Source organism: Seriola dumerili, unplaced genomic scaffold, assembly GCF_002260705.1.
Source record: "Seriola dumerili isolate Sdu_G_001 unplaced genomic scaffold, Sdu_1.0 BDQW01000068.1, whole genome shotgun sequence".
Lineage (NCBI taxonomy): Eukaryota > Metazoa > Chordata > Actinopteri > Carangiformes > Carangidae > Seriola > Seriola dumerili.
This window is the reverse complement of record NW_019174323.1, coordinates 18,181,233-18,202,928: the sequence shown is the minus strand read 5'-3', so window position 1 is coordinate 18,202,928 and position 21,696 is coordinate 18,181,233. Positions and strand designations below refer to the sequence as shown.

Here is a 21,696-nt window from a genome sequence, read left to right as displayed (position 1 = left end):
CGTGTTTGCATGTAAAAATAGCAAGAAAACATGCTGCATATTGCTCCGTGGCACAGGGGCAAATTGTCATAAGTTTACAGAAGGTGCCAGCTCTGAATAATATATCATGGAGTGGGTTGGATTACCCCCCCCCCCCTCTGTGGGTGTGTGTACACATACACTTGTCAGGTTCTTCATTGTGCCATGACTAGTGTGCAGTGCGATGGAGCCAGCGAGGGTAGTGAGGGGAACAGTGGACAGAAAACCATTAAAATGTTTTCCAATTTGCTGGGCTGACAGTGCAGACCCTGACAGCCAGACCCCCACACCGCCCTGATTAATATTCTCTCCAACCCCTCCGTCCCATCACCCCCCCCCCAACCCCCCCAAAACATTCCCTCGTCCTCCCTCTCCTTTTCTCCTCGCTGTGTTGGCCAACTGATGTCCAGATCCAGACACGGAGCAGGCAGCCTAATGATTTCCCCCGCCTCCCCTCCCTCCCTCCTCCCTCCCTCCCTCCCTCCCTCCCCCCCTCCCGTTCTCGTCTTCCTCCGCTGAACTTTGTAAAAACTCTCACCTCATAGAACTTTTTCACTGTGTCCGCCTGCAGCTTATCAAAGGCCTGGAAGTCCTGCTCCTCCACCAGCTTGTCTCTGTAGACCCGGTTGCACTCGTGCAGGTAGATTTTCAGCAGGTCCGGGGGGGCTTTCAGACACTCGCCGGTACAGAAGAGAATGCCCTGGGCAGAGGGGGGGGGGGCTTAGAGTTTCATTTGGCACATTTACACTACAACAAGGAGGGGAACACAGCACAGTCACTGTGAGTAAATCAATGGATATTGAGTGGACAAGCTGTTACTAGGTGTGTCAGAGAAACTGAGGAAATAACGGCAGCGCTGTTCTTTCATCTCAGCGCCACGTACTGGAAGTACTGCTGCATGCAGCGATAAGTTCTGTGGGCAGGTGCTGGACAGAAGAAATGAATTATGAAGAATGGAGGAATGAGTCTGCGTCTCCCTGTGATGCTTCCAAAGAGTCTTTATACTCAAACAAAGAGTAAAACCACGTCTGAACCCACCGCCTTTTCATGTTATACATTTCCTGCCTGTGAAGTGCCTGAAAAATTCACACCGACATGAACAAAAAGCAGCGTGCGGGACGTATACACGACTGACGCATTGCACTTCATAGATGTGAAAATGACTGTTGTGTAACGACTTTTGATGATCAGGTAAAGTGATGACTCATCAGCGTCTGAAAGCAGCTGTGTCCCAATTTGTAGCCGTCGTCGTAGGCCGCGGAGGCCGAACCCAAACGAGACAAACGAGACAGTGTGGCCTACGGAGGATTTCCACTTTGTGCCACCAGCTGTGTCCGCCCTTACCGTTGCATCGCCTAGCAACCTTAACAACATGCAACTTCTTTTGGTCGTATAACAGCTGCACCGTGAGCCGTTTGACGGAGCTGCAGCCGGGCTCTCTGTCCGAGTCGTTTGCTGCCATATTATTTTCTTTACCGACGCGCAGTGAATCTTGGGAAAGGTCGGACCGCCTCTCGGATCCTTCGTTGCTTTTGAAACAGCCTTTGAAATGGGACGGCCTAGTCGACCTTCAGCTGCAGCCTCTGAGTTGAGTCATACGGCAGATGTGGAGATATTTGACGTGCTGCAGGAGCTGCATTAAAAAAAATAAATAAATAAAAAATCAGGGAATAACCAGCTTCTTTATAATTCATGTATATCTCCACTTCATGGCAATCCATCCAGTGGATGTGAAGATATCTGGGTCAAGACCAACGTGGTGACCAACACTGACATCCACAGAGGGACGGCTGAATATAGATTTGTGTTTTCCTGCTACTTTTCGTCGTCCTCCATTTAAAAAAAAACAAGAAAATGAAGAGAACGAGCAGCCGAGTGTTTGGGGGACGATCGATGATTGATGATTAATGTGTCTCTGGAGGAGCCGTGTGTGACGTGGTGGCTTCCCCACAGGCCCGGGCGGCGCATTCTGGGCTCCTCGCAGAACAGGTGCCGTATAGGATGAGGAAGGGAACGGACTGGCGCCCAGGCGCTGTTTGTTCCCCTCCGTGCACTGTCACCCAGGAGGCTGAGGCAAGCAGATGTTGTGTGTTTCCAGCCCCAGAACTTATTCTAATCAACAGAATCATCTCCGGGGGTAAAGCCAGCTGAATCTGATCTGCCTTCATATCTGAGCCCAGTGAATGTGACAATTGGCTGTTAAATCCACTGTGTAATGGTGCAGATGGGAGGTGTGCTGTGTGTGTGTGTGTGTGTGTGTGCTGAAGATTCAAACTGAGCCAGAATTACTGCCGCTTCTCTAGATCTACAAAACATCAAGATGTTTTCCCCCAAGTATGTGTGAATGATCTAATCCTTTGACTCTTAATAGATCTGTCTTCTTCTACTCCATTTCACCGCTTAATGGTGTCAATCACGACACTCTGCAGTTTTTTTGTGTAAGAGTGCGCCTGAGCAAAACAAAACACCATATGGCGACTCCACGCAACAGTCATACTTGCGGCTTAGTACGGATCGAACTAACAGCACAGTCCTAACAAACTGAGATGGGGGAGGGACGGGGACTTTGTTTTCCTTCTCTCCAGCCGACTTTGGCAGAAGATCTCCAGCGCTCTGTCCCTGATCTTTCGACGCTTTGTTCAGCTCGGAGGAGAGGGATTAGAGAGTTCTGGGTGTCGGCATGTATCTGTCTGTCTGTCTGTCAGCCAGTCTGCTGCGGGCGCACTTTCCTCATAGCCTGACAGCTGCTCCGAGCCCCAAACAATGCCCCCCCCCCCCCCTAAAAAAAAAGAAGCACCCAGCTGACTATCTGCGGAACATCATACAGACATATTGTACAGTCAGTACTGTTCGGCTTCAGAGTCTCTTGTGTACTCTCTTTCTTTCCTTTTGCCTTGTCTCCGTCCTCCCCTTTCCCCCCACCCCCCCCCCACCCCCCCAAATCTCCTCCCTCGCCTCCCCAGCTTCGAGCTCATTTAGGCTGACGTGGGGAAGACAGGCCCACGGATATGCCCGCTGGTCGTGGCAGAGAACGAGCGCTGGCGAACAGAGCTCTTTGACAACGCTCCGGGTTTGATGCCAAACTGTTTGTCTTGCCCTGTTAGTGTTGGATTTGACCACTGTACATCACTCAGGGCGCATCTGACTTAACAAACACAGGGCGGGACGATGAGGAACTTTCTGTTCAACACAACAACACTAACCTGGGGCAAACAACACAACAACAACACCACAACAACAACAACAACAACAAGGGCCTAATACCAGAAGAGAGACTGACTCATGTGGATCACAGATCTGTCCTGGTTCACTACTTTGTTTTGTTTTTGGCTTTTGATTATATTTCCTGTTTTATTTTGAAGGGGATTCCCATGTGTGTCTGTGATGGTCTGCCCCGCCCCGATGTGTTCAATCACCCCTTGTGTGTATTTAGTCTCAGCCTGTCTGTTGACATCCTGCTGTATTCCTGATGTTCTCCACTGTTGCTCCTGTTCACCTTCATTTTGGATTTTGAGTTTTTTGTTTCCTTTTATTATTCCTCTTATGCCAAAGTTATGGTGAGACATGAGTGATGGCATTACGATAGGTGACGCCAACGGTTACCCTGTGTATATATAGAGTTATATATTTATTTATGTAATTTTTTTTCTCTGTCTTGGTTTTATTGTTTTGTGATTATTATGATGATCATTTTTATTAATGTTACCTCACCTGTTTATGTCTTTGTTCTGTGTGATGTTGAATTACAAAAAAATTAATAATCTCAATACTCTCATAAAGATGCAACCTTCAGCGCTGTCTGGACCTGCTTCGTTTGTCGCATTTAAAAACACCTTTAAAGAGTCACACAGTCCCTGAGTTCGTCTCTCAGCCTCATTAGACTTGATCATAATGAACCAGTTACCTTTGGCTGCATCTCCGAGCTGCAAAGTTTTAAAGACAAAAAACAAAAAAAACAAAGTGAATCACAAAAAGTCGGCCAATTATTTCCGCTGAGGTAAACATCTGAGACGTCAGGCCAGAAAAACACTGAGTGACAGCTATTTAGGCCTCGTGCTCGAAATTAGAGGAAGCGTTTGTACTGTCACGCCGAATACTTTCCCACTTCTGAAGGCTCAAAAGCACAGATGTAATGGTGGGGGAATTACAGCTGAGGCAGAGCTGAGAGCTGCGAGGCTGCTCACCTCCCTCCCGCCACTCCTAAGGTGTGAGAGCCAGGAGCCGAAGAAGTTTGCAGAGAAAAAAAGCTTCAAACGAGCTCCAGGAGTCAACTGCGTAGCTTTCTCTACGATCTCTCTCCGGGTGGAGAGAGGAGCAGCGAAGAGAGCTTTGACATTGTTTCCTCTCCGCGGTTATTGGACGTCCAGTCACGCTGTGCGGAATGGCCTCTTCAAACACCGGCCTCAAAGTGTTATGGCGTGGCTAAACTCCCCGCTGCTTGAAGGCAGTGTTATGTGTGATCAAAGTTGTGAAAGGAAAGTCTTGGGGTCATCAGGGCTTGCGCTCAGGGATGGTAATTATGCTTAATCTCAAAGTGCAGAAGGCTTAAACCTGGTACAAAGCAGCTCATTATAATGGCTAAAATCCAGCAGTCATACTAGGAATGCCTCAGCTTGTTTAAAACAAAGTGCTTGTCGGAGGCTCTTCTTTCTTTCCAATGGCAGAAAACTTTCAGAAACAGAGAATCACTTCCAACACAACACGGTGACTTTCCAGGCGTGGCGCCTCGGGCGTGAAAGCAGACAGGGTGTGAACTTCTTTCTCAAGTTCTCTGTTTAAACAGAGTCATCACTGTTCGTCATCTGGGGACTTTTACTGTCTGTACAAAAACATTTCTACCGTTCAATCTGGTAACTGTTGGCCTAACCCTTTCACTGGAAACGTTCATTTTACATCTCAACAACTGGATGGATCGCCATGAAATGTGGATCAGAGGGTCAGTCTCCTGTGTCCTCAGGTGAGTCGGCATCAGTCGGCGCTGAAGACTGAAAGAAGTCCTGGGATGTGGAGTTAAAAAGGAGAATCTCTGACCAAACTCTCAGCAAATCAAGCTGCATTGTGGGTAATATAGGTACAAGGTTATGACAAGGAAGAAGATTGAACGTTTCCTTTAGCGCCATCATCAGGTCATCAAGTTTTAATTTGTCCAATACTTCAGTTTAATGACCAAATAGAAAGTATCAGCTCTAATTTGTGTTAAGTGCTCAGCAGCAGATGTTAGCATGCTAACAGGCTAAACTAAGTGGTAAAAGATTTTTTACCTGCTAAACATCTGCACCAGGAGACTGTTCGCATGATGACGTTAGCATTTAGCTCTAACTACCCCTTTAGCTTCAAGTGTTGTCCTTTCATCCACTGTTAATATGTAAAATATTGAGTGTATGTCGGTGTATAGAGAGCAGCATTGTGCATTCTGTACATACAGCACAGTCACAGTATAGCACGAGCCCAGAGCTGACTCCTGGGTGGAATGATGAAAAATGAAGTTCCTATAGCTGAGTGGCTTAAAGCATTAATTATACAGCCGAGTATGTTAAATGAGAGCGCCTGCCCTCCATGAAACCGTGGAGGATTCTGACAGAAATATTGCCCCAAAAGCTTCTCCCTTGACAGCCTTCCTGCTCTGATATTATATTCATTTAAATACATTAAATCATCACTAACACCCATGGAAGTGCAAATCCATTCTATTTTCTGTTACACTTATTTCAGACTTATTTCTAGCTTTCAGACCCCGGCTCTTAAATCAATAATCATTTAGATGAGAAATTAGTGACAGAAGCCTGGCTCTTTCCACATGGGAGGCAGAGCCACAGAAACAGAGAGAGAGAGAGAGAGAGAACGAGAGCGAAATATCCAACTCCTTGTTTGAGACTGAAAAGGGAGAGATGTGAAGAAGCACACAACTTCTACCACGTAACTTCTGAGATGACGCAGTGAAAATCTGAATCTCAGACTTATAAACTTATACATTTGCCGTGTGTGTTACCTGGAAGATGTTGGAGAGGTCTCTCAGGTTGAAGATGTAGTGGAACTTGACCGCGGTGGGGAGGAAGGCGGAGGAGATGCGCTGGTGCAGGGCCAGGGCCAGCTGGACCAGGGTGGGGCAGCTCTTCTGCAGGGCCGCGGCGAAGCCCTCCCCTCTCAGGTGCCGAGACAGGATGGAGGTGTAGATGGTGCTCAGGGCCTCGGCTCCGGGGAACGACAGGGCGAACACAGAGAAGTGCCGCTGTGGATGCAGACAGAGCACAGGACACGGCGGCGGTAAATGTGCTGCTCCTCGCTAATGATGCAGCCCGTCGTCTTCTAGACTAAAAGCAAAGGTCACCCTGTGGGTGTTTGCAGCAGTAAGTGGACGGGGACTGTCACTCAGTCACATCTGCCTTTTAAATTCAAATATGACGACGCTCTTTAAGTTCCACCAGTAATTACGACTGTCCTTTGGAAAAGTGGTTCTGGCAGTTCAGTTAAAGTTGGACCTTCAGTATCTCAGTTATAAGTCTCTTCCTGGTCTCTCCTGTCGCCACAGTGTGACTGGTATTTTATTGAACGTAAACGTCTTTAACTTTAGTGATTAAAGACAAAGTTATGGTTTTTATATATATCTTTTTTTTCTTTTGGTTCCCCTTTTACAAACATAAATCTCTTCAATCAAATGGGATTCGCTGAAATGGTGGACCAGCTGTGTGGCTTCCCTCTCTAATGAAGATCAACACGTGACTCTCCAACATGCCCCACACTCCGCCTGATGTCAACAACAACTGCAGAGCTTGTTTGTTCAAACAGCTCAGACCTGTGACCTTTGCGTGACCTCTTATGGTCAGGCTAATAATGACCATCCTCTCCCAGCAGCGCAGCCAGCAGTAAGGTTGTGCATGCAAACTGTGTGACCTTGACGCTGGAGACCAGTTTGTCCTCAGTTGCTGTGTGTTTCTTTTTCTTTTTTATATCTAACTAACTAACTAACAAGTATTACCACTGAGCTCCACTGTCGTCTGAAAACTATTACAATGAGCTGGGCGACTGAAAATAGTCCCCAATAAATAATACCGACGTTACTGAGCCTTTTAAAAATATGAAGCTGATGCATTTGTGATGCATTTTTAAAGATTTAGATCTTAGCAATGCACAGGTGGAGTTGTGAGCCTCAGACATGGAGGAAACGTTTAGGCCTTCTAATGTGATTTGCAGACAATCAGAAAAATGTAAGTTAATGTCACGCTTATCCTTTAAAAAGAGCGTCACATAACGAGGCTTTAATCATAAACTGAACTGGCAGATTAAGGAACATTGACATGAGAGGCCCTCACACCCTGGTTGGGGTTGGGATGATTTGACCAGGGTTTTTCTTCACCCTCAGAAGTTTCGATACCTCACAGTTCAGTCTGAGATGTTGCACAAACAAACAAATGAATAAGGAAATAAACGCCCTCAGGAAAACCAATGTAATTTCCTAAATGGTGAATTATGTCGAAGCCTTTTTCTTAAAGTTTAGTCAAAATCTAATCAACCGGTCTCTGCATGAACGCCCTGATGAATGAACAAACAAACGCTCACGCAGAACAAAACAAACAATGTGTCGGTCGGAAAAAAATTACAAATGAATAAACAAATGGGAAAAGAAAAGCACATAATGTCCCCAAATTTAATAAGAGGAGGCAAATATAAAGACTTTCTATGATAACATGTGCAAGAGGAATTAGTGCACATGTAACCTCAGCAGTGTGTTGCATAACCAATGGAACACGATGTGCTGTGAAGACATGGTGTGTGTGTGTGTGTGTGTGTGTGCGTGTGTGTGTGTGTGTGTGTTTGTGTGTGTGTACCTGCAGCCGTGGATTGATGGTGAAGCTGCCGGCTGTGGGGTTCATGCAGGACACATATTGAACGTTGTGTATTTCCTTCAAAAGCAGTTTATTACGGTCGTACCTGAGAGTACACAGACACATGAAGAAATCATTATTTAACAGCCTTGCATGCACACAAGCTCTCTCTCTCTCTCTCACACACACACACACACACACACACACACACACACACACACACACACACACACACACACACACACACACACACACCTCTGCTGATATGGATGCCTCAGCTCCTACTTAAGCTGGCGTGGCTCAGTAGCATCCTCCCTCCTCTCAATTTCATACCTGAAATCCTCCCAGCATATCTCTAATGGGCTGACCGTGTCTAAGCCAGTCGGCCTGTGTCTGACGCAGTGGAACCATGTTCAGAATGGCCTCAGTGTGTCAGAGAGACGAGCAACAAAATCCTTTTAAGGGGAATCACACAGCCCTGCTCTCACATTTGACTTTTGACTCTCATAAAAGTTGCAGCATATTGATAGTGAGGCGGGAATCTGTCTGGATACTGAAAGGAGGGAGTTTTCAGCAGAAAGGCTGTTTGTGTGAATTATGAGGGTGCTTCACCTGTCAGCTGCGGGCGCTCCATTATCTGAATCATCTTCTATGTTAATACATGGAGAAAATTGTCTGACTGGCCATCGTTTAAGCAATTACGGTGAGGAACAGTTCCACGGCTGCTGTGGTATTTTACAGTCCAGGCATAATGTTCCTCTTTCAAACAGCAAACGTTGGCTCATACATACACATACTGTGTGTAAACTGCACAGCTGCATGCTAATGTCAGAGCCGTACCAGTGGTGGTAGTCCACATGTTGGCGTATGAGTGTGTGAGGCTGCACCGTGCCGTATGCATCCACCTCAGGCATATTCATGTCGTCTATGAAGTAGACGAGTCTTCTGCTGCCCGGAGGTCCGTAGTTTCGCCCCGCTTTCTTCTCCAGGGGTTTTTCCAGCACCGCTGCAGGAGAGGAAGGAAGCGGCAGAGATTAGGAGAAGAATGTGAACTGAGAACGGTGTTATCTCATTCACAATATCAGGAGTAGTTTAGGTAATGTGGCAAGGATCGGTGTTTTAACTGGTAGAGGACATGAGCCAGTGGTCCCAACCTGGGGGTCAGGACCCCCCAAAGGGTCACAATATGGATCTAAGGGGTCGTGACATGTTTGATGTTTAGGAAACAGGAAAAAAACATCTGGTATGGACGGATTTTCTGTTGAATTTTACCAAACATTTTGTTGTTTTGTCTCCTTATTCATTCAAATCACAAGATGCATCTGAAATAACTGATTCCTTCTTATCTCTATGTATCAAACTATAGTTTCTGGGTAAATGTAAATAATCTCCTTCAGACTTTAGACCTATAAGTTTAATTAATTGTGATAATAAAGTATTAACTAAACATATAAACAAACGACTGGCGAAGGTTTTTATCAGATCTGATGCATATGAATCAAACAGGGTTCATTAAAAATAGACAATTAAATACAAATACAAGAACATGTTTTGGCATAATTCAGTGATAGCTGTTGATGTTGAAAAAGCATGTGATGGTCTTAAATGGCCTTTTCTGTTTAAAGTCTTAAAATAATGTAATTTTCCAGCTGAAATTATAAAATTATATAAGAAACAGAAAAAAATTAATTCTGCTTCACAAAAGGTTTAGTTTTTAACTTTTCTTTGCCTTTTATGTTTGTATTTTGGAAAAAGGTTTTACCTTTTAAGGCCAGCTAACTGCTAACTGCTAACAGCTAACAGCTAACAGCTAATGATGTGCTATTATAGAAAATAATAGACTCCACCAAGTCCATTATCACGTATTGTATTTGATGATGCAACCTGTGTTCGGAGGAGCCGGGGATCGAACCGGCAACCTGCTCTGCATGTTTCCTACAGCCAAGAAATCAACAGCAAAACTGAAAATCATCCAGTTTTTAAACTGCTGTGGAGTCAAGTCATGTTTTTGTTTAATAGTCCAAGATCTCAAGTTTGTCTCGGAGGGTTTCACAGAGACACAGGCTCCTTACCTCTGACTCACCACCCACATCTTCAACATTAACATTAGATTCTGCCGAGCGAACAGTCAACAAATAAGAGACGTCGTCTTCCTAGGTTTCTAGCTACATCCAAGAAAGAGCAAAAGGAAAATGGCCTTAAAAACAAGGATGAGCTCAACCCTCGATTTACAGCAATGACACTTATATTATGGGACACGGGGCAGGACGAGGGCAGACAGATTCAGTGAGGAGACTTAATGAAAGTAAAGGTGATCAGCATGACAAACAGTCTGGGGCAGGAGGACAACAGAACAGCAGGACTGCAGACTCAAGATCCAGCACGTTGATGGGATGGCTGACTAAGGATCTAGCGTGACCCTGAGCAGCTGAGACGGCTGGTGACACGACGAACATGATTTAGTCCCGGAGCTCCAACACGAGGATTCCCACAGAAAGTCTGAGGTGAGACTGAATGAGAGACTACTGGGGCTTTCAGGCGCAGGATCTGGCAGGGAGACAGCCAGCTCAGAGGCAGTAGCAGGCAGACAGCTGCCTGTCTGTGAAGCGGGCCAGGGGCTAGCAGGCATGACACTAGCCTTGGAAGCAGGCCAGGAGCTAGCCAACTGGATGCTAGCCAAGTTGGAAGCATGCTGCGACATGCTAGCTGGCCGGCAAACCAAACTGGTGGCTAGCAGATGCAAAGCTAGCTGACTTGGAAGCATGCTGAGGGCTAGCAGGCCCAACGCTGGACTGAATGGCAAGCTGGTTGGCTAGCAAGTCCAGATTCTCAGTTCAGAGCTCAGTACTGGTGATGTACAGCTACAGAGCACCTGTCAGGTAACAAGGACCAGCATCAGGTAGAAAGCAACATTAAAGATTTCAGCGAGAGTGAGTGAAACTGGGTTTGTATAAACAGTGGGAAGCTGACAGGGAATCAGGAACAGGTGAGCAGGCAGGTATAGAGAACTGTCTGAGGACATCTGGTGGACAGGTGAGGAACAGCATGTCTGCAAAGCGCCATACATATGCAGCAAGATCATCAACCAATCAGAGGCTATTATATTTTACAGCAGTCATATAAATCCTGTCACATGGTTTCTACCTTGGAGCATAGCAGACGTGGTGTAATAGTTGAAGGGGACGTTTTTAATCATGTATTTCTCTGCGTCCAACGATCCCAGTTTGTCCCCGACCAGGACAGACTTCCCGGTCCCGGCGTTCCCAACCAACATGACGGGTCGACGGCGCTCCAGGAGGCGGTCCACGAAGTAACGGACTCGAATGGTCTCCGTCGTGTGGACCAGACACGCCTGTGCATGGGAAACACACACACACGCACGCACACACACGCACACATTATCATTTCTATTAAATAATTAATATTTTGTCCATAAAATGTGAAAACGTGGTGAAAATGCTCGACACAAAAATATAAAATAAAATATATTTTACAATGAAATAAAGCAGAAAAGCAGCATCGTCACATTTCTGAAGCTGGAACCAGGAAACATTTTGCTTTTGACAAATGATGATAAAGTCAATACAGATGTTGAACACTGTATCTGACAATACGAGCAAAGAAAAACAAACATTAAATTATTAAAGAATTGTGATAAAGACTGAATGAAACATTTTAGAGTAAAAAAAAAAATTTAAATAAACTCCGCCCCCTGAACAAACCAATGACCTCAACCAAATCTTTGGCATCTATCTACTGTAATTTACTGTTACTCCTTGTCATACAGATACGCTGTCAATAATATTGATTTTGGGGGTCTGGCTTTATAAACTCTGACTTAAAGCTGAAATAATATGCTTAATGCATAAAAGCGTAATGCATTCACTTGAGAAAAAAAATCTGCATATTACATTCATATAAAGTTGGTATGGCTGAAATGTTAGCAGACTATAAACTAGATACAGAAGAACAGTATACCATCTAGCATTTAGCATTTAGCATTCATTTGGAGTCACACTTCTGGAAAGTTAATAAACATTATCCTCATAAACTCTGCTGCTGTTCTTCACCGAGTCATGGAGAACGAACCCGGGTCTCACGCTGCTAAACGCTCCAGCTAACTGTTGACTGTGTCAGTGTGTCGTTTTTATCAAAGCTTTATCGTGGAATACAGATGCTTGTTGCAGCAGCTGGAAACAAGTTGTTTACACAGAAATATTAACTGGTTAATTGGTTGTTGATTATTAACTCCTGTGAAATGACTAATTATTAAAGCAAGAATAAATCCAGTGGATGAAACCTCGCCGTCGTACCTGAAGCGGAGTATCTGCGTCCATCTCGAACCTGGGCACCATTTTGGACCAGGCTTCGAACTTCTTGCTCTCGGGGTCGATGTAGTAATCAAACACAGTGCCCTGCGATGGGAACTTGATGGTTTTGAACTCAGCCACCCACCACTTGCTGAACTCCACTCTGTAGTCGACCACCTGCTCACACAGAGACACAGAGGGTCAATACTCTAAAAATGACTTCCCCCTCTGCTGTTTCTCCTCCATACAGTAGCTATGGATCTGTGTGTTTGATTTACTCTGGTGTGAATACAAACCAGGGGACAAATAAATGGCAGTAACGCAGAGATGCAGCCACGGCAGTTGAAGGGGAGAAAATGAGAGATGGCAGGCCCATCTATCCATCTGTCTGATTCAGACAGTGAAGTAGCCTCATCACCTGCTGCCTGGCAGCTCCTCGCCTTCCTCTCTGCCTCCCCACCCCTTGGTACCTGTCTCCTCTATTCACTACCAACTCTCCAGTCAATAAAACCACTTAGCATTTAAATGCATTTGTGATGGGAAAATAAAGTGGAGTACATTTGTACCAAGGGGAGAGCAGTTTTATCCCATAACTTAGATGGACGCGCTTACTGTACGCCACTAACTGGATTGCTTAGCAACTGCTCGCCACGGCTCTGCTGCTGATTTAAATTCAGCCGGTCTGTGTGTCGCTGAGCGGGAACGCAGTCCACTTCATTTTCAGATGGAGATCTCTGCCATTTCTTCAACTGAGAATAACTTTCAAATGACTTTTCATAAACACAGACACACAGTTGAGTTGCATAAGAGTCATCGAGGCTTAAATAATACCGAAGGAATACCCATAATGCAAGTGCAAGAAATTCTTTCAGGAAGAAGTTATGGGGAGGGCAAAAAAAAAAAAAATCATTCATCTTTTTCAGTTACGTGCCATTCTTTTCCCTCTTTATGCAACCACTTAGTAAGCGCCTCACACGCCCAGAGGCCCACACAGTACCTGGTCCTGGAACATGGCTCCCCCAAAGGCCCAGACCGCAGCAAAGACAAAATAGAGCTCATAGAGTTCCTTGGCGCAGTCTGCCGGGGTGTTTTCTGGAGTCAGCAGACACTCCAGCAAGTAGCACAGCATCTGGACCAGACTCTGCTCCGGGATGGGGATGATCTTCTTAAACCTGAGCGGAGACGGACAACATTACATCAGCACTGACTCGTCGTGCGTGTGACTCATTTCAGTGAGAAAAAGAGGAAAAACTAAAAGATTAAATTATGTTTTCACCCGATGTCATTTTGTATCGCAGATGTTTTAACAGAAAGAAAACACAGTAATTGTGTTAGTAATTGTGTTTGCTTCCAAGAAAGCGGATGACAAATCATTATTAAGTGTAGCCTCTCAGTGAGGATAACATATTCCTCCTCTGTGTCTCCCTCCTCTGCTTCCTGTTCTTGTTGTCTGCTCCAATAGCAGTGTTAATGGAGGTGTTGGAGGAGGCGAGTGGTCCTGTACAATACAACAGCATCCAATTCTTCTGAGTCAGTCCCTGTTCGCTCCGGTCCAACCCGCCCACTTTTTTGCACGGTCCCTCCCCGCGTTATGTCACACCCCGACATCCTGCGTCATCCGATCGTGACACAGAGCCGCCGACGAGCTGCTTCACCTGGATCTGACGGCATCCAGGCAGGAGGGGAGGTACTTGTCGAACAGTATGGTCAGGTTGGCCCTCTCTGATTGGACCTCCCTCCTGTCGATCCAGCTGGACACCGGGGGGTTCCAGCCGAGGTCGGCCGGGTTTATGTACAGGATGCCTGGAGGGAAGAACATGCGTGGTGGAGCTCAGACACATGGACGAAAACTTGTTTTTGGGCCTAATCTATGTTACCTCCACGTTCCTACTACAGTGCACGCAGCAGACGACACATGGCAGCTTTCCTCTGTGCACAGACTAAGGAAGGTTTATACTGCTTAAATAAAAACAATTAAAACTAAGAATTAAAGTGAAATTCACCATTCAAAATGCATCACACCTCTTTAACATTTCTAATTACCACACAGCAAAAGCACCAGTAAAATACATATAACAAGAAATATTGACTTTACTTCTTTGTTTGATTTTGTTTTTATAGTTTGTTCAGACTCATTAATCCTCAATGAATCCTGAACATTGTTAAATTAAAGTGTGGGACTAAATAATATGTTGTACGAGCCTCGCTGCAAAAGGAAGTTTACAGGTAAATCAAACACAGGAGGAAAGGAAAGGAAAGGAAAGGAAAGGAAGGGAAAGAGGACAGGAAAGAGGAAAGGAAAGAGGAAAGGAAAGAGGAAAGGAAAGAGGAAAGGAAAGAGGAAAGGAGGACTACCTGCTCTGGACACAGTGGCAGGTGTAGCGGTGCGGAGGTGGCTGATCTCGAACACCAGCCTCATGGTCGGGTTCAGAGGGATCCTCTCGTTGCTGGCCAGAGTCAGCACCTGAACAACAGCAGCAGCAGGTAACTGAGAGGACTGTTCTCTTTGTGCTTTCTACAGTCTAAACCTGGATTATGTCACCTGCCGTCCTCAGCTCTTTTCACTGATACTGAATAAAAGACTTTACACACACACACACACACACACACACACACACACACACACACACAGTCTCAGCTCTTTCACACCTNGGGTTCAGAGGGATCCTCTCGTTGCTGGCCAGAGTCAGCACCTGAACAACAGCAGCAGCAGGTAACTGAGAGGACTGTTCTCTTTGTGCTTTCTACAGTCTAAACCTGGATTATGTCACCTGCCGTCCTCAACTCTTTTCACTGTTATTAGCATCATGTGATTTACTCTCTCTTCCACAGAGGACACGTAGTTTACTACTGTGAGTCAACCTCCTCTCATTCACATCCACTGATGAGCTACAGCCCACAGTGGAAATGTCATTCTGATACTGAATAAAAGACTTTACACACACACACACACACACACAGACACACACACACACACACAGTCTCAGCTCTTTCACACCTTGTTGTCGTCCATGACTGTGTTGAGGGACTCGATCCACATCGGGTCAATGTCTCCGTCCAGAACGATCCACTTGGGCCCGTTGTGACTGACGTTGGCGAGTTCCCGCATGATACTGGAGAAGAGGCCTGTGGGAGGAGAGGCAGCGAGTTGGTTACTCAGGTCAGGTGGTGTTCAGGTAAACGCTGTCCCCGCAGGACTCCCTCATCACCGTCTTTCCACTCCCTCGTCGCCGGGTTGATGATTCCGAAGAGCTCGTCGTTGGTCACGGCCTTCGGGTTCAGGTCCGCCCACACGGGTCTGCGCTTCATGTTCTGATAGGTCCTCTGGAGCGACCTCATCACCTGACTCTTCCCGGTGCCCGCGTTCCCGACCACGAACACGGAGTGGCGCACGGCCAGCAGCTCCTCCAGCTGCACCACCTGACACACGGACGGAGGGAAAGGCGTCAGAGGATCACATGGTGTCCAGGTAATCTTTCACCACATGACGAAGCAGCACTCAGTCCACTGTGTCTCGCGCTCAATGCCGTGGTTTATAGAGAATATAACGTGATGCAGGACGACAGGGTGGTGTGGAGTGTTCACAGAACAACTGACGGCTGCGGTCTTCACATATCTGCAGCCTCATCATCCTGTTGGGACAACTGAAGGGACGTTTCACCCGTTTCACACAGGAAGATAAGTTTCTCTTCTTCATCAGTGAAATGCGTTTTATTTATATTGTTTTATCCCTAATTATACTAATTATTCTTACATATTTTATTGCCTCTCTTCGCCTCTTGTCGAATCCTTTTGCATAATGTTTGAAAAACGTCTTTATTCTTTTTACTCGCCATTCTTCACTTCCGCTGCGCTGAGGCGCTAAACTCTGCTAGGAAAAGTGCTGTATAAATAAAGTTATTATTATTATTATTACATGTCATCACATTTTGATTGAGGGAGGGGTCTAACAAGAGACACTTCTGTGTTGCATCATGGGAAGTGTAGCAACCAGTACATAAGTCGGCTTTCATCACTCTGTGGGCCGCCTCATTATTATTTTATTTTTTCTCAATCATTGTTTCGTTGAGTTCTTGAGGCGGCTGGTTCAGGAGGTGCAGTGGGTCGTCCACTAACGGTCGATGGTTTGATTCCCGACTGCTCCAGTCTGGATGCTGAATTGCCCTTGGGCAGGACACTGAGCCTCAAATTGCCCCTGATGAATCGAAGCAGCATGAATGAGTGAATGTGGCTTAAAGCGCTTTGAAAGATGTTTTTAAAAAGCAATTAAATAAATAATAATAAATAAAATAATTTAATAACTTTTTTAAATTTATTTTCTTTTTATCTATTTATTTGTATTTATACATTTATTCTTTTGGACCCTCCAAAATTTTATGTAATTCACACAGTGAAGAAGACAATGTTGATAATCATTAAAAATAAAGAAATGTATATTTTAAGTTTAAGGAAAACATTTTAAGGAAAAAAAACAAATACATTAATATATCTCAACAATATTTTACTGTATCAGGAAAGTTTTGACAATTTAAACCTTGTAACCTTCATTTTTCTGTGGTTTTGTTCTAAAATCACATTATTTGACTTTTACTCATTCTGCTAATTAAATCTAAATCTATTTAATCTATTTAGTGCCAATCAAAAAAATCCAAATGCTTATTTCTGATCTTCAGTCATTCCAGTTGGAGGTTCCCTCAGTATTTCCTGTTCACATGGTTTTTAAACAGTCTGCCCTACTTTCACTGCGGCTCCTCACACACACTAGACTTTCTTTGACTGGTCGGCGTGAGACTTCCTGTTGATCCAGGTCTGTGAGGTAACAGCGGCGGGCGAGTAACAGAGAGTGACAGAGAGAAAAAGGGAGAAAGAGAGATTCCCCCCCCACTTCCACTCAAACATACAACAGATGGCGGAGCTCAATCAATGCCATCGACCGGGCTCCTCGCGGCTCCTGCTCCCCATCCATTCAGCCGGAGTGCAGGCGGCTTCACGCTCTCAAAGGCCCTGGCTGATTACTGCTCTGACGTGGGGAGGACTAATGCTAGCACAGGCTAACGCTTAAAGGTATGCGGTCTCTCTCACCTCGCCCCCCCTCCCCCTCCTCCCTCCTCTCGTTGTCTGAAATCAAAAGGTTGGCCACACAAACAAAGACAGTAAAAGTTCAGGCTCTGGGGGTGGATGGTTGTTATTGACCGCTCCGCTGTGCTCTCTCTCTCTCTGTCTGTCTCTCTCTCTCTGTCTCTCTCTCTGTCTCTCTCTCTCTTTTTCTGTCTCTCTCTCTGTCTCTCTCTCTCTCTCTCTCCCTCTCTCTGTTTCTCCTCCTCTTTGTTTATTTCCGTGGCTGTCTCTCACGATGTCAGGGTTAAGTGGCGTGGTGCAGCGCCAGCCTCCATTGATGGGGTGTTATTATGGTGTTCCCGTGTCTATTTGACCTGAGGCAGATTGCACTTATTTCCCCTGGTCCTACGTTCATGTGTCTCTGACATATATCGCCTTCTATTGTGCATGTGTGTGTGTGCATGTGTGTGTGTTCATGTGTGTGTGTGTGTGTGTGTGTGTGTGTGTGTGTGTGTATGTATGTAATAAATTTGCCCAAAGCCCAATTCATCCAGATCCTGCAGACGTTGACACTAATGTGTATTTCCCAGTGGAACATTATGACATGAGGTAAATAGCTGCAGGGAAGAACTAAGACAAATCTAAATGAGTGCTACAATTGTAAAATCTGTCCAACTTGTTAAAGATGAAACCCCCCCCCCCCCCCCCCCCCCCCCCCCCCCCCCCACCCCCCCACCGCCCCCCCAACACCTTCATCTCTGTCTGAGCAACACTTTGAGTTGTAATCAAAGCAGAATTTGATAAACTGCAGCAGACAAGCATGAAGACCGCCGGCAGGCTGTCGACGAATCGTCTGTACTCTACCTTCAGTATGAAATTGTCCTCGGCCTGTAACTTCAGGTCCAGGACGGACTCCTTCACGTGCTTCTCAAAGTCCAAGTCCCTCTTCCTGGGGACGTCCAGGGCGGGGAACAGATCTCCGATCAGGCCCATGAACACCTGCATGTCGTCGCTCACGATCTTGGGGATGTTGAAGTCTCTCAGCGCTCGCATCAGAACCTGGTCCTCCGCTCGGCCGGGGTCTCCTCTCTTCAGGGAGCCGGCCACCACCAGCACCGACTTGATGGCTCGCAGGCCCCAGTCGTAGTGGTCCTTTAAGAAGGCCAGAGGGACAACAGTGAGCGGAGGACGACACACAGGAGGCACGAACATCATGAACCGTCACTGAACAAAACTTTATCTATAAAATGTCATTTCACAACAGCTTCAGTGGCTTATTTAATCAACTCCAGTAATTATTATTGTAGCAGCTAATGCAGAACGACCTTTCAGGCAATTTCACCGTCACAGACAAGTTTCCAACGTTGGAATAAAATCCAACGTTGGAAACGTTTTTAGTCTTGGCTCATGAAGGCGGTAACGTTCAATGACGTGAACGCTGTCGCCTTCAGACAGGAAACAGCAGACTGAGCTGATCCTGAGTTTGTTTGTTTGTTTGTTTGTTTGTGTATGAATGAGTTTATATGAACCCCAGGAAGGTTAGCGACCGCGGTAGCAGAAGCTAACAGGGATCCAAATAAATGATAATGTTGTAATAATGATAATGTGAATAAAAGACAATTTCCTGTAAATTTCCACCAGGAGCATGATGGGATATAAGCTCAGAGGACTCTAGTCTTGCAGATAGTCACCCAGCCAGATGTTACAGAATCTTAAAGTGTGAGACTAAAAACTGACTTCAGTCTTTTGTGGCCGACATCAGAGTCTTTCTAGTTTGGTTTCAGAAACGTTCCACCTCTCTCCTGCAGGTCTCTCCGGTTCTTGTGCACAGCACATTAAAGATCTACAGATCTGAGTGACGTTCAGGTCAGGGGGACTGTGAAGGTTCACGACATGGTTCATGGTGGATTTCGAGGTTTGGATCATTGTCATGTTGCTTTACAGTCTCACGGGGGTTCTGCTTTCCCTCTCTGCCCAGCAGAGCTGCACTTTTATCTGAGGGTTTTCTTGGTCTTGCAGATCTTGTCTTGACTTGCACAGCTCCCCCCTTTAACTGCCATTTCTTATTGACATTTCAGACAGTGGAAATCTCAAGCTGGAAGCACTTTGATATCTTTTTATAGCCTCCTCCGCTTCGTAGCATCACTGAGCTTCATTTTCAGATCCAGACTCAGCTGCTCAGAGGAGCTCGTGGTTGTTGAGTCGGAGAATTTATCGGCTCTGGACAATTCCTAATACCAGTTCATGAGTTGCTTAACAGTCAATTAAGGCCTGACAATTACTTTTTAATTACTTATTACTGTTTTGTTATTTTTTTCTATTTGTTAAGTTGATGAAATAACATGATGATGTAACGCTGGAGGAGAGGCTCGTGTTTAATCTCCTCCTGCTGCAGAGGTTGTGTTTACTGAACCAACAGCAAGCGGAGCCACACAACTGCACATCTAACATTATCACAGAGGATCAGTGCGACATTACAGGGACTGTGCATTTTATCCAGAGGTGTTTTATCTGAGGATTAAAATGGAGAGTAGAGCTGAACACTCAGAACACATCCACCCACCATGAAATATAAAATATAAAAACTACAGTAGTTCACTCATTGTGTCATTTCAAGACCTGTATAACATCCCTACAACATTCATCATGAGACTTACTGTAGAATCCATGTGGGGATTTTACAGCTTATGTACTTTATGTTCTTTACTGTAACTTTTATTGTGTCAGTAGCAGTGGAACATGTTCTCAACCAAGGCAGGAAAAGACACTGATTCACTCCACTTAGTTATCAGTATCAGTCGGGGTGGACAGTAACTAAGTACATTTACTTGAGTACTGTACTTAACTATATTTTTTGAGTATCTGTACTTTACTTGAGTTTTATTTCTTGGAAACTTCTGACTTTTACTCCACGACACTTAAAATACAAATACTGGACTTTTGACTTTTCTTTTATTTTGAAAATGTCTGAAGGGAGACGGAGACATCAGATAAAGAGAGATCCCCCACCCCCTCCTCCTGTTTGTGTCATGATGTCTTTAATAAACAAATTAAATTGGCACCAACACAGGACTCTTCTCGGATCGGGGCGGCTGATCAGGTTAATGTGACGAGTCAGAAATCAGTGTGATATTATAGCTACTGTCTGTCCGTCTCTCCAAAGGGTCAAAGAGGATATATTGAACTGGTCAAAGCACAGTCTCACACACACACACACACACACACACACACACACACACACACACACACACACACACACACACACACACACACACACACACACACACACACAGTAGTACACGTGGATGTGGAGGCCTCAAAACTTATTAAAGCATTATTCCAGCTCCCCTGCAGTTCCTGATATATTTCCCTGTTACCATGCGCTGGAGTCTAAAAACAGCACAGTCACTCTGCACAGGCACATGCAGCAGAACTTACGTAACATTAAATCCACAATTATGAACCAGTTGTTGTAACTAGAGAAAAGTAGAACCTGAATCTGCACTTTCCATTGATTTGCAGTTTCAGCTTGTGAATACAGCTTAGAGAAGCAGTCTGCTCATTATTAGTTGATTTCATTACCACTCAGTTGCTAATGTTGGAAAACGTGTAATGAAACTCTGGAAAACGGCTGAAAATAAAAATAAAAAAAAAAGTGTCATTAAGGTGAAATTTAAAAAAGTCTGACGGACTGGAGCTTCATAAAACCGCCATAAAGAGAAACACAGCTATGACACTTAAATGGACCTGTGGTCATGGGAAATCATCCAGAGCTGAGGGCTCATAAAACCCAGCTCCACTGTTGCTATTAGTCACCACTGTGAGTGATTTTATTGCTTCTATTATTTTTAAATCATTAAAATAATGGCAGGACATGTAAAACAGCGGAGGACTAGAAGAGGATTAAAGACGAATTTAGACGGAATAACATCCAAACTCCCTGCAGCTTCTTATTCATATGCATGTAACACTTCAGTCAGACAGTTGAGGTAGAAAGTCGGCTCCTGTGTGGCGCCTCTGAGTCACTCCCTTATCAAAAGCCTCAAATATAACAAGAGCATTGTGTCAGTTGTTGGGCTTTGAAGTGGAAATGTATCTGGCTCTTGTTAAGCGTATCAGATGTGGAGCGTCGCAGCGTGCAGACAGTACCTGTTTGGACAACAGCTCCTTGCACAGCGTGTAGAGCGTGATGAACTTCCTGGCGAGGACTCGGGCGTTAATGAAGCCCTCGGCCACCAGCATGATTTCACAGATCAGCTCGAAGTCCGGCACCACCATGGCGCAGGGTCTGCGGGGAGACGGAGAGGAAGCGTTCAGATGAGCTCAGCTGTAGCTCATGATCATCGTGCTGGATGAATAAAGGCTTCATCATCAACACTGAACTACACATACATACACAACACAGAGCCTGGAACTTCTGCTGCTAAGAGTCTCTCAATCAAAACAAGGAGAAAAGACGGCGTTGGGTGACGTGGTGAGGTAGCACG

General features: G+C 45.3%; 1 protein-coding gene across 1 annotated transcript in view; it reads right to left on the bottom strand.

Moving 5' to 3' along the window:
* Nucleotides 1-21,696, bottom strand: part of dnah9 (dynein axonemal heavy chain 9) — a 148,784-nt gene that overhangs the window by 82,999 nt on the left and 44,089 nt on the right. The window contains exons 36-48 of the mRNA XM_022742269.1: nucleotides 21,359-21,497; nucleotides 18,074-18,361; nucleotides 15,361-15,571; nucleotides 15,150-15,277; nucleotides 14,507-14,615; nucleotides 13,807-13,954; nucleotides 13,149-13,323; nucleotides 12,155-12,328; nucleotides 10,986-11,193; nucleotides 8,682-8,847; nucleotides 7,845-7,947; nucleotides 6,008-6,247; nucleotides 557-718 (exon numbers count right to left, since the gene is read on the bottom strand). Of these exons, the coding sequence (XP_022597990.1) occupies nucleotides 557-718; nucleotides 6,008-6,247; nucleotides 7,845-7,947; nucleotides 8,682-8,847; nucleotides 10,986-11,193; nucleotides 12,155-12,328; nucleotides 13,149-13,323; nucleotides 13,807-13,954; nucleotides 14,507-14,615; nucleotides 15,150-15,277; nucleotides 15,361-15,571; nucleotides 18,074-18,361; nucleotides 21,359-21,497 (2,251 nt within the window). The remainder of the gene's footprint in view (nucleotides 1-556; nucleotides 719-6,007; nucleotides 6,248-7,844; nucleotides 7,948-8,681; nucleotides 8,848-10,985; nucleotides 11,194-12,154; nucleotides 12,329-13,148; nucleotides 13,324-13,806; nucleotides 13,955-14,506; nucleotides 14,616-15,149; nucleotides 15,278-15,360; nucleotides 15,572-18,073; nucleotides 18,362-21,358; nucleotides 21,498-21,696) is intronic.